At 41.0% G+C, this 13,609-nt stretch overlaps 1 protein-coding gene across 2 annotated transcripts; it reads left to right on the forward strand.

Moving 5' to 3' along the window:
- The first annotated feature begins 937 nt into the window (after positions 1-937).
- LOC123769890 (tetraspanin-2A) lies at positions 938-13,401 on the forward strand. 2 transcript variants are annotated; one of them, XM_045761324.2, is made up of 6 exons: positions 938-1,330; positions 3,842-4,039; positions 4,914-5,093; positions 5,386-5,463; positions 7,888-7,995; positions 8,538-13,401. In XM_045761324.2, exons 1-6 carry the CDS (start codon positions 1,244-1,246, stop codon positions 8,601-8,603), a joined length of 717 nt encoding a protein of 238 aa, XP_045617280.1. In that variant the 5' UTR covers positions 938-1,243; the 3' UTR covers positions 8,604-13,401. The 2 variants fall into 2 exon arrangements, with proteins under 2 accessions (XP_045617280.1, XP_045617281.1); XM_045761325.2 differs by lacking the exon at positions 938-1,330 and adding an exon at positions 3,045-3,177.
- The last annotated feature ends 208 nt before the right edge of the window (positions 13,402-13,609 follow it).

Raw genomic sequence — 13,609 nt, forward strand, 5'->3', positions numbered from 1 at the left:
TAAGATACATTGATAAGGAATCTCTCTCTCTCTCTCTCTCTCTCTCTCTCTCTCTCTCTCTCTCTCTCTCTCTCTCTCTCTCTCTCTCTCTCTCTCTCTCTCTCTCTCTCTCTCTCTCTCTCTCTCTCTCTCTTACAGAGGTGGGTACAGGACTTGTGACTCCTGCTAGCAGGCTTAGAGCTGTACCTTGTCACAGATCTCAAGCCTTACCCCCTGAAAGGTTTTCCCTGGAACACGACCCGTCACTCGGTTTACATCCAGGTACCCTATTGCTGCTACTTGGGGAACAGTTAAGGATTAAACATAATGAAGGTATATGCATTTAAGATGTATACTACGTGATTATATTATAAAACAAAAACTTGATTGATTGACCATTGAGAGACGGGCCAAAAGAGCGGAGTTCAACCCCCGTAAGTACAACTAGGTAATACACACACACACACACACACACACACACACACACACACACACACACACACACACACACACACACACACACACACACACACCTACGCGTGCGGACTAGATGAGGAAGCCGTCGAATTCAATTCGACACGTTTAAAATGTAACTATGATAAAAAAAATGAATGAAAAGTTATTGTTTAGAACTACTAATGGTCGAAAGACGGAGCTTAAGAGCAGATTCTCGACCCTTCAAGCACAACCAAGTGAGAACTCTCACACACATGTAGCGTCTATAACAAGTTATCTACGACACGATAACCTTCAGGATATACCAATTAATAAGAGCTACGATAACATCACAACTTCAAACAGTGTAAATTGAATGTGCTTTACAGCACAAAATACAATAAGCTAGGCTGATAAATGCAAGCCTAGTCGTTCAATAGACACACTATGGCCTTATCTGTTCAATAAGAGAGCTGATAAGGCAATCGGAGCTAATCTTCAGTGTCCGCCATGTATCAATACACCTGCACCAGTACCGCCACCCTCTTCATCACAGACACACATACCTACAATCATCTCGAAACAATAACGTTCATTCTCAACTGCCGATCTCTGCTTGATACAATCCTCGACGTCAATATACGCAGCAGGAGAGTGTCTGACTGCCTTCAGCTCCAACGAAGTTCAATCTATCCAAGAGACAAGTTGAAGAAACTTTGAAGTCTTGGAACTTGGAAAAAAGATTGAAGCTTGAACGTTGATTATCTCCAGGAGACAAAGGGGGTGTTTGGAATTTTCGAAGCCTAGCCGTTGAGTTTGGCGGATCAAGATGGCGCGCGGGAAGGGGAGCGGGGCCATGGAGGAACACCTGGAGCTCTTGCAGTACCTCTTGTACATCTTCAACTCTGTGTTCTTCGTGAGTATCCGGGCCTAGGAAGCTGTGTTGGGTGGCTATTTGTTTTCAACCATGTTTTCGTGACTTATTCTCTGTTTAAGATATAAATAAGTTTAATATATAAGTTTAATAGGGATTTCAGTCAATGCGTCAGAATATTGGAACGTAAATAACGCATGCGAGACGTACTTCTCTGTCTTGTATAAACCTGTTCTCCCAGTTAATAAGTCTCATTTATTAAGAGAATTGACCAGTATGTTAAAAATGCGATCTATTTGTATAATTTTTACGCCGTAATGTTCACGTTTTCTATGCATCAGTCTCGATAGGCTTGGTGGGTTGCTTGGGTTCGCACGTTTCTGGTTACGCAAACCAGTTGTATTTTTTATGAAGTAGCAACTTGAGAGAGCGGTCCGAGAGATGCCCAGCTTCGTCTGGTCGGGACGACGACACCCTCGCTGAGAGGTGCCCAGCATCGTCTGGTCGGGACGACGACACCCTCGCTGAGAGGTGCCCAGCATCGTCTGGTCGGGACGACGACACCCTCGCTGAGAGGTGCCCAGCGTCGTCTGGTCGGGACGACGACACCCTCGCTGAGAGGTGCCCAGCATCGTCTGGTCGGGACGACGACACCCTCGCTGAGAGGTGCCCAGCATCGTCTGGTCGGGACGACGACACCCTCACCGAGAGGTGCCCAGCGTCGTCTGGTCGGGACGACGACGCCCTTGCTGAGAGGTGCCCAGCGTCGTCTGGTCGGGACGACGACACCCTCGCTGAGAGGTGCCCAGCGTCGTCTGGTCGGGGCGACGACACCCTCGCTGAGAGGTGCCCAGCGTCGTCTGGTCGGGACGACGACACCCTCGCTGAGAGGTGCCCAGCGTCGTCTGGTCGGGACGACGACACCATCACCAAGTGTGCAACGGCTCACTAAAGTGGCACTTTGTTTCACCATCATAACTGGGCGTTAACGACCTCGTTGTGGTGGTGCTGGAGATAATACAATCAGTTAATCAATCACCCACACGCACCACAGTGCGTGCATCACAGCCTGGAGGAACTAAACTGTTACCAGCGTCACTCGGCAGGAGAAAGTTATAATGGAGCGCATAGAGGTGTTTAGATTCAGGAAAGACCTGGGTAAATACTGGTTTGGAAACAGGATTGTTGATCTGTGGACCCCATTACCGGGTAACATAATGGACTTGAGATCGAGGAATTGTTTCAAGCGTAGGTTAGACATACATATATATATGAATGAATTTGGGTGGATATAAATAGGAGCTACCTCGTACAGCTAATAGGTATTCTGCTATTTCCACTATTTTATGCGTTTATGACTTAGAGGAGAACAATCATGTATGACAAGCTTAATAGAGTTCTGCAACAATGTTACCAAAATACGGCGCGAGGAAGAAGGCAAGATAGGCTGCATTTTCCTAGGCTGTCAGGAAGCATTTGACAATACTCGTCGTCAAGTGTACAAGATGGAGAAACAAACTGCTGTAACTATGGAAACATTAAGCTGGACGGAGGTGTACCTAACGGGCAGAAAACCCTACATACCACACACCGCTCAACCACAACAGTCCTTCCACCAAGAAGAATGATAAAGTATCTTATCAAGGTTGGAGAGCCCGCCACCACCACTTGAATAACGGGCAGTACTGACCACGAGGTTGAAGGACGAAAAGAATTCTAGTGGTCACGTGTTCCTCTTCATTCCACTGTTCCCTGGTGACCATAAGCTGTTCCCTTGTCCATTCCACTGTTCCCTGATGACCATGTGGAGCACAACATGGCCGTCAGAGCACATACTCCCAGGGCATGTGCCCTAGGAGCCACACCTCAGATACGTCACTGCACACAGCGTAATATTTTTTACATTTTTTACTATGTATCAAAGCGTAAGACATTGTAGTTACGTTGTTACACAACGTCTCCTCTCGTCTAATACGTCATATCTTCTACGGAATCGATCAATACGTTAAAAATGTGACTTACTAGTACAAATTAAAGCACCGTAATGTTTATGTTTTCAATGCATTGGCCTCGGTAAGTTAGGTGGGTTGCTTGGGTTCGAACGTTTCTGATTAGGTAAAACAGTTCCATTTATTTTTTTTACCGAGTGGCAACTTTTGAGAATAGGCTATTGCGTTCAAATATTGACTTTTGAGAATAGGCTATTGCGTTCACATGTTGGCTTTTGAGAATAGGCTATTGCGTTCAAATATTGACTTTTGAGAATAGGCTATTGCGTTCACATATTGACTTTTGAGAATAGGCTATTGCGTTCAAATATTGACTTTTGAGAATAGGCTATTGCGTTCACATATTGGCTTTTGAGAATAGGCTATTGCGTTCAAATATTGACGTTTGAGAATAGGCTATTGCGTTCAAATATTGACTTTTGAGAATAGGCTATTGCGTTCAAATATTGGCTTTTGAGAATAGGCTATTGCGTTCAAATATTGACTTTTGAGAATAGGCTATTGCGTTCGAATATTGCAATAACAATGTTTTCGTACCTTACAGCTGGCAGCATCAGCGGTGTTCGCCATGACTCTGTGGGTTCGGTTCGAGAACAACATGAACAACTACATGGAGGGCCTGTCTATGTACACATACTGGAACATCACCGTCGCCCTGATGGTGAGCGCCATCTTGGTGATGATGACCTCCTTCCTCGCCTGCTGCGGCGCCTACTTCAGGAGTAAATGTCTCCTCGGGACGGTAAGTGTTTGGTGTGGTGCTGGAGGCCTCATGTATATGATGCTTGGTGCTAGGAGTAAGGGAAGTTTGGTGCTGGGACGGCGGGAAGTTTGGTGCTGGGAGGGCGTGAAGCTTGGTGCTGGGATGGGAAGGTTGGTGTAAGTGAAGGTTGGTGCTGGGAGTGTATCAGGCTTGGTGCAGGGAGTGTATCAGGCTTGGTGCAGAGAGTGTATCAGGCTTGGTGCTGCCCAGTCACAAGCTGACCTAGTAGGTGGACATCGATACACTTAAGAACAAGCTTCCTGTTGCCTACAACGGGCATTAATAATAGTAAATAATAACAAAAGTTATATGTAAAAAATACGCTTAAGAACACGATAATTATTTGTCACAGAAAATATATATTAAATAAAACCACTAATACGTCCTCTCATGTCATTAATGTCCACTTCTCCCTGCCTCTGATGTCACTAACGTGCACTTCCCGCCCTCTGATGTCACTAACATGCACTTTTCCCGCCCTCTGATGTCACAAATATGCACTTTTCCCGCCCTCTGATGTCACAAAAATGCACTTTTCCCGCCCTCTGATGTCACAAATATGCACTTTTCCCGCCCTCTGATGTCACATATATATGCACTTTTCCCGCCCTCTGATGTCACAAATCTGCACTTTTCCCGCCCTCTGATGTCACAAATATGCACTTTTCCCGCCCTCTGATGTCACAAATATGCACTTTTCCCGCCCTCTGATGTCACTAACACGCACTTTCCCCGCCCTCTGATATCACAAATATGCACTTTTCCCGCCCTCTGATGTCACTAACATGCACTTTCCCCGCCCTCTGATGTCACTAACATGCACTTTCCCCGCCCTCTGATGTTATGGACCCAGTACATGACGATGACGGTGGTAACATTCCTCCTTCTGCTGGGGGAGTCAGCGTTCATGCTGAACCATGGTCTCGAGGACTCTCTACTCTTCCCTTACATCCAGGATACCATGAAGAGCCTGATCCACCAGTATCAGTGGGATACAGCGGCCAAGAGAGCCGTGGATATCGTCCAAGAATATGTGAGTCTGTCAGTGAAATATGTGAGTCTATCAGTGAAATATGTGAGTCTATCAGTGAAATATGTGAGCCAGTATAGTTCCTCCACTACAAAAGTAAGAATCTATTATCGTTTGCCTCGCTAGAGAATTCGTGAGTCTGCCATTATTCCCTTACCATAGAAAACGTTATTTGTGTTTGGCAAACTGTCATAATAACAATAGAATTGCATGATGCAGAATTGGTCTGACGTGGAATGCATCACTATTGTGTTTGAGGCAGACTGTAAACATTGAAGAACATCTTTGTCCACAGATCGGATGTTGTGGCGGCTACTCTGCTGATGACTACACCAATATCCACATGCCTATCCCAGACACCTGTCGTGACCAGGTAAGTCTCGCACACCTGTCATCAGAGGAAACATTCAGTTGCCAGCCCACTGCGCTACAGGACCCTCTACATATTGTAAATACCCGAAGTACCCGGAGTTGACTGGGTGGCAAATATGAGCCGCTATGGCGGTAGTCAGTGTCTAAACAGTGATTATGGTGGGGGCCCTCGTGGCCTTAGAGCCTCAACTACTTAATAATAATAATAATAATAATTTATTTGCAAGAAGGAACAATGGGTTGGTGAGATTACATCAGACGTATTTGTACATTCTTGCAAAGCCACTAACACGCATATCGTTTCAGAGCGGTCCTTAATCTAACATATCAGGCAAGATGAAAAGGTACATTGTAGCAGGGTTATATATAAACAAATAACTACAATATAAGTTTACGTAGGTGATTACACTGGTAAGGATATATGTTTTAATTTAAAAATTCAAGTACTAGTATTGGGGAAGTTGGTAGTACAAGATACAGTGTGAGTTTGAAGCACAAGAAACTATGAGGATGAAATTAGATACTTTTTAGTTTTACTTTTGAACAGGGGCATGTTGTTGTTGTTATAGATTCAGCTACTCGGAAAAAGTTCCAAGTAGCACGGGCTATGGTGAGCCCGTAACTTAGCTGGCACAGGAGCGGGGCAAGTAGCACGGGCTATGGTGAGCCCGTAGTGGACTTACCTGGCACAGGAGCGGTGCCTCGACTCCTGCAGGGGCACGGGTTGGACAATTTTTTAATTCATCAGGGAGTGAGGTACTTCACCTCAGATTCTTCATGCTTCCTCCTTAATTACCATGAATTTTAATCCCTTATACTAGAGGTAAAGTGTGTTCTTGGTGAGGTGTGTCGAGGCGGTGACCAGCACCCACACCTGCATGACTAACCATCTGTAGAGCGACGGTCTCGCTTCTTGCAGGTCGAAGCAGGTCGAAGTTCAATCCCCGACTGTCCAAGTGGTTGGGCGCCATTCTTTCCTTCCGTCCCATCCCAAATCCTTATCCTGATCCCTTCCAAGTGCTATATAGTCGTAATGGCTTGGTGCTTCTCCTGATAGTTCCCTCTCCATTACTCTGCACCCCAAAATTACCTTCAGTCATTAATGACTCATTATAAGGCAGCAGTCAGAGCTATTACAAACTCCAGGCCCAGACAACACTCAGCTTTCTTACTGAAATCCTTAAATATGTAAAGTATCGTCACTGTACATCCTCGCAAGGGTGCCCTATATGTTGACCAGACCACACACACTAGAAGGTGAAGGGACGACGACGACGTTTCGGTCCGTCCTGGACCATTCTCAAGTCGATTGTGAGAATGGTCTTGAGACGGACCGAAACGTCGTCGTCCTTTCGCCTTCTAGTGTGTGGTCTGGTCAACATACTTTAACCACGTTATTGTGACTCATCGCGTGCCCTATATGTTCAAAACTCTGCACTGTAATGCAAATCCTGACCTTGAACACTTCCTTGAAGGCTGTAACAACTCATGGGTACTCAAAACTTTCAACAGTTATGTTGCCATATCTCTCTTAAATTTAAACATTCCCAAATAACACTGTTTATTTTATCCTACTTTTTTTCATGATATGGCCTCCATGTAAGCTATACATCCTAAAGTATAGTCTTTAATTACTGTAACTTTTACCTCAAAGTTATGGCTGAAACGGGCTATGTGTATTATAGTGACTTTATACAATGTTCTTGTCTTACCTATATATCTTCCTTTGTTTGTGTGTATGTGTATGCACATTTGTGTAAATAAAATTATTAGTATTATTATTATTGAGAAAATCTGTGGGAGCCGTGATGAGGATTCGAACCTATGTGCTGGGTATTCCCAGATTTTCTCATTGATACATAACGTTAGTGTGATTTAGCCCATTCAGGGTTTTATGCACTGCACCCTTATTCTCCTCACAAACTACTGCACGTCAGTAGTTTGTGCAGTTGACGAGAAGCGTTGGAGAACTACTGGACCATAAGCTAGTATACTTTAATTATATTATGTAGCAAGTGAGGGAGTTCGAATCCGCCTCAGGATTTTAGTTAGTTTTAGTTCCTAGTGATTTTATTATTATTTGTATTATGTTAAGCTCAGTTACGTTTCGTCGGGTTACGTTAGATTGAATTAGATTAGGTTAGGTTGGGTTTTGAATTGAAATTGAAATAAGTTTATTGAGGTAAAATATACACAAAGGGATGAGGTAGCTCAAGCTATTCTCACCCCTTTCAGTACATCGTATTAATACATACATAGACACACATCACAAGCAATAAACATATTACCGAACATTCTGAGAGGTAAACATATACATTTCCTGGGTTGGGTTAGGTTTGTTTCTAAAATCGCTGTGACATAAAGGTGTACATACATTTCTCATGTCTTAAAGCCTACGCGTGTTTACCAGGTCATCTCTCCACAGGTCACAGGTAACCAGTACAAGTACTCGTGCGCCGAAGTCTTCTCCCAGTACCTGGAAATAAGAACTGGATGGATTACCGGCCTAAGCCTCAGTATCTGCTTCTTCCAGGTGAGTTTTTTTTTTTTTTTTTTTTTTTTTTTTTTTTGAGATATATACAAGAGTTGTTACATTCTTGTACAGCCACTAGTACGCGTAGCGTTTCGGGCAAGTCCTTAATCCTATGGTCCCTGGAATACGATCCCCTGCCGCGAAGAATCGTTTTTTCATCCAAGTACACATTTTACTGTTGCGTTAAACAGAGGCTACAGTTAAGGATTTGCGCCCAGTAAATCCTCCCCGGCCAGGATACGAACCCATGACATAGCGCTCGCGGAACGCCAGGCGAGTGTCTTACCACTACACCACGGAGACTTAAATAGTATAGTTAAGTTAAAACTTAAGTTCGTATAGTTTTGTTAATCTTCCAGGTGGAGAGAGCTCTCTGGATCCGTTCCACGGACATTTATCTAATCAACGTAGTTTACCCTTAAATTCAATTTTCTTTGTAAGAATAAATGAACTAAACTACTAACTTTGTAAATCAGTCAACAAATTTAATTAAGACGGCTTTGGCATGATGTTAAATTTATATATATATTTTTTTTTTTCAGTTTTTCTCCATGGCGTTTTCCATCTATACGTGGCAAGCAATCAACGAAATGGAATCATCGAAATAAACAGTTTACAGGTTTACAAAATAGCCTTTTAGAATAATTTGTTAATCAGTGTATTTTTAGATAACAATCATTGTTTGACATAATTGTAAAAAAAGTGGAATGATTTGATACTTTTGCCAGGATAGTTAAGTAGCAAATTTCTCACTTGTAAGTTTAAAAGAAGTTAATATTTAATTAAACTTAGCTAAGCTTGCATACCCGGCGTTGCGCGGGTGGTACACGGAGCTGGCCACATCTTCACTACATAGCGTGTTCATCACTGTAACCATCTTCACTACACACGACCGTCATCACTGTAACCATCTCTACTACACACGACCGTCATCACTGTAACCATCTTCACTACACACGACCGTCATCACTGTAACCATCTTCACTACACACGACCGTCATCACTGTAACCATCTTCACTACACACGACCGTCATCACTGTAACCATCTTCACTACACACGACCGTCATCACTGTAACCATCTTCACTACACACGACCGTCATCACTGTAACCATCTTCACTACACACTGCCATCTTCACTACACACGACCGGCATCACTGTAACCATCTTCACTACACACGACCGTCATCACTGTAACCATCTTCACTACACACGACCGTCATCACTGTAACCATCTTCACTACACACGACCGTCATCACTGTAACCATCTTCACTACACACGACCGTCATCACTGTAACCATCTTCACTATACACTGTCGTCATTGTCAACCTGCTTCCGACTGAGGCTGTGTATGAGAGCTTAGTTAACATGCGTCGATAGTAATTTTCTTGTATACTGGATGAATCTTAGTGAAGATAAAGTTTGGTATTGGCAAGTTGCTACTTGAAATCAAGGAGGTACATTGGGGGGCCGATCCCAACTCCACAATATCCGCACCCTTACCAGTCACCCTGCAAAGTTTAGTGAGGCTCGCCCCAGCATCTGGCCTACCCAGATGCTGGGTAGGTAATACCCCAGCAGGTGGGAGGCTTCACACTTAAACATTACAAACAAAAAGACCGCATTTGACCTTTACTGTGTGAAAATATGGGCAAGTACTAAAGTAAACTCAAGAAAAATATAACAAATTTAATTTAAAAAAATTACTTCAATACTTACAAATCTTTGCTGTTACACACGTATGAAATTAGAAGTAAAAAGAAAACATGAAAGTTAAATTTACGCTGAACAGATTATCTACAAACAAATTTAAGCCATATACAAATTATTAGTTAGGAAGCACCACAAACTGGGCAAGATCTGCTGGCGCAAGTCATGGTGAGTGAGCAGTGTAAAACACCCGTAGAGCACCCGGAGGAACTGACTTCTCAGAGCCGGTCAGGGAATAAGCACACCCCTGATTCGATTGTTGCCGCCAAAGGCGGCTAGTTTATTGCGCACCCCATACTCATCCTGTGAGCGGTAGCACAAAAGCATTACAGAGGGCACAAATTAAAGATCTTTATCAGACCTCATCTTAGATTATTACATAAACAATTTCATCTATCCTTCACACCTTATAGTTACAATGTCAGCTAGTTACAGAGAAAGCCCCTGGTAACGTCATATCCTGCGTCAACGCTGTTTTAACTATCAGCCGATATCGAAACGATCACTGGCATGTCTGCAGTCTTGGTGAAGTTGGTGGGGTGAGGGAAGGGGGCGTCTGGGCATCTCACAGTCTGGGACTCTGGTGCAAATGTAGATATATTAAGTCTTTATAGGTTGTTGACGAATTTTCGTCGTGGCGAAGATGACAACGATGAAGGTAGGATAGATGCCGTTTATATATATAATATTGTACAGAGTTAATGTAGCCGCTTTTGATCTGGGTAATTTGTTTTATATAGTTTTTAATGATACCATGAGACCCCGCATTATGCATATTATAATTGTATGGCAATAACACTTCAAACAAACTTTTATTGTGTATTAGCGTCTTGACATGACGTCTCGGTGTTGTTAGTTTAATAAAATTTGAAGATACTGCTGGTTTATTTATGTTAGCAAATTACGTAAATGTAGCTAATCTGAACTGTAATTCGCTTAGATAAACGCATTTTGAGATTCAGTTCCTGAGCCCATTATGTGTCTAGGTAAGCTTTTCCATCACCGCTCACAGAATGGGTATGGCATCCACTAGACCACCCACAGTACTCGCATAAATGAACTAAACTTTGACACCCACAGGGAGGAATATGTACACCCCAGAGGCGAACCCCATTTCACGGTTCACATGCATTGAAAGTTTACTTTAGTTATTGCCCATATTCAGAACCAAATTATACTTGCTGGTCTCCAACCTGTCCTCATGAAGATCTGCTCAAGGGAATGGATTGGAATCACCTAAATAATTAGTGTTATTTTCTACTCTCTAGCCGTAGTTAGGTTAAGGTTACTTTAGGTTAAGGTTTGGTTAGGTTAGGTTTCAGTACGTTTGGTTATGTTAATATGGATGTGGTGTATTATTGATTAAAATGTGAAATATGGAATTCAAAAACTATTTAAGTTTACCCGAGAATTCTCTTTACAGAACACCAAATCCTTAAAGGAAAATGTTTTCAGTATACACTTTTTATATTTTAATACAACTACTTATAGTACATTAAAGTTATAACTTGAGAATTATCTCTGTTTAGGACAAAGGTTCACTTGCCAGTTTACAAGTAGACTATTACTGGAACCGTAATATGCTTTCAAACCATCATAAATATCTAGATAGCTATCCTGGAAGTTTGAAGGGGGGGTTGTGGTTTCTCGTGGTAAAGTATTTGGTCTGAGGACGGCCTCTTCTACATAGTCCAGTACTAAGGTAAACTCAGCGTATATACACTGAGACATGTCTAAATCCCTTGGTCCTAATAACCTTCTAAGAGTAGTGATTCTTAATAGTTTTTGTTTGGAGGAATCCTTGAACTATTTTGTAAGACCTCGGGGAACCCTTACCTGATTGACACGTTAGGCTCGACACGAGTAAATTACAAAATAAACATGTTTACATGTAGGGTTAATAAATAATAATTAACTCGTGCTTTTGAATATTACAGGAGTATTTAATTGCCTACTTATATTTACAAATTGCTGTTAATAAAAATGGAAAGTCCATTTTACATCTGGATTACTGGTTACAATCACACATTGTTTGTATATTGTATCATAAGTTTATGTTAATATAATTGTTAAAAGTTGGTAACAAAAGTGTTACATTTTACTGTTTAATAATGCATTCACAATTGAAAATACTACATATCAATAAAATGACATTAATAATAATTGTCTTCTAATTTAAAGTGAAACTTTGGTTTGCTTTTTTTAACACAGCATCTAATTAATTCGTGATCACACACACCACGTTCCCTTTTCACAGACGGCAGTCTATTCTTGCTTAGTTTTTATTTCGGTTAATTCCGAAAATACTTGTGAGTACGACATTGTGATTGAACCAATATGTTCATCCTTTTAGGGAGGTAGTAGGAAATTGCCGTCACTGAGATCCAAAACACATTAAATTAACTTTTAGTGTGTGTGATCACACTTCAATTTAGTGAAGTGTCATTCCTGCAGGTTGAGCATATTATCTGAGCTGTTTGGATGCTTAATTAAAGGTAGCCAAGTAGTACTCTTTCACAAGCTTTTACAACCTCCCGTTCAGAGGTTCTTATTGGTCTTCAGCCCAACACCAAACCAAACCCTATTTCTTAGTGTATTTTGAGTTACTTACAAAATTCAATGCACGATGTGCATTGAATTTTGTAACTATAGCTCATCAAGATTGCAGCTTGCTTAACTAAATGAATTGTGGGGTTCAGTCCCTGAGCCCATTGTGTGCCTCTCTAACCCTTTCCACTACCGCCCATAAGATGGGTATTAGGTGTCTAATAACTTAACTAAACTTAAAAAAAACTTAGTGTATATACACATAGTCCATAACTCTTGTGAGTCTGAATCCTTATATGACTTCTGTGAGGTTTCTTTCCATGGTTCATAGCTAAAATGTTTTAATGTAAATGCTTAATATTAAAGTATACTGTAGTCTATGTAAATAATTAGATTAAACGCTTATTTTGTTTATTGTGCTCGAACTTCTTTAATTACAATTCCAGTGATGCGAGAAAAATATATAATGATGCAGATTTATGTAATTTTTTGTTGTGCTTGTTTGTATTGATTATTTAAACTTGATTTAGTTAAAAGTTAATTATAAATATTAGTTTACTTCAGGTATTATTTTAATTTATATTTAAATGTACTCAACTGTTTACATAGTCAAAACGTATAGATTTTAAATGCCCTGGGAAATTATACCTAAGTTTAGAGCACTCAAGGTTAACTTGCTCAGACGTTTAAATACATTCAATTTTAGTTTGTGTATTGTGTATAAGTACAAAGTATACATTTGTACTGAATTATTTCAGAATTAAGGTATATTTGCAGCATTGCTAGTAATAAATTGCACTGGCTGTAATCGGAACAGAAGTCAACCTATAGTAATTACACACATGTAAGGTACCCACCTTCTCTGACAATGTGCGATTAAAGTTAACTTTTATTCTGGAATATGTTCAGAACCAACGCAAATATGTTGGTTGGTTGGTTGGTAAGCTACAGTGCGGCCTTATTAACCCTGCACAGGCTGATAATTCCAAAACTATTTAGGAAGTAGAAAAACTTGATTACCTTAAAATGTTAATGTAATGTATTAAGTTGTACCTAGATTAAGTTGGTTTTTCATATTGTCGGTAGTTGTAACTGTTTTATTTGAATGGTTGTATTTAATTAAATAAATAAATACATTTAATAACTGGATGACACATTTATTATCTAAATCTGAATGAAAAGAATGTATACTAAAATAAATGCAGTATTAAACATTGTTATATCATGAATATTTAATGGGAAAAACAATATTAAACCGGTTACATCTGTACAGGAGAATTGTATTTATTAAAGCGGACGAATATATTTAATATATAGACTACAAGTATCTAACAAGATTGATAGTAACAAAAT

The sequence above is a fragment of the Procambarus clarkii genome, chromosome 45 (assembly GCF_040958095.1).
Source record: "Procambarus clarkii isolate CNS0578487 chromosome 45, FALCON_Pclarkii_2.0, whole genome shotgun sequence".
NCBI lineage: Eukaryota > Metazoa > Arthropoda > Malacostraca > Decapoda > Cambaridae > Procambarus > Procambarus clarkii.

Coding starts and splice junctions, on each gene's coding strand:
- LOC123769890 (XM_045761324.2), top strand. CDS start 1,244: ATGGCGCGCGGGAAGGGGAGCGGGGCCATGGAGGAACACCTGGAGCTC. Junction 4,040..4,913: donor GTAAATGTCTCCTCGGGACG/GTAAGTGTTTGG, acceptor TTATGGACCCAG/TACATGACGATGACGGTGGT. Junction 7,996..8,537: donor TCAGTATCTGCTTCTTCCAG/GTGAGTTTTTTT, acceptor TTTTTTTTTCAG/TTTTTCTCCATGGCGTTTTC.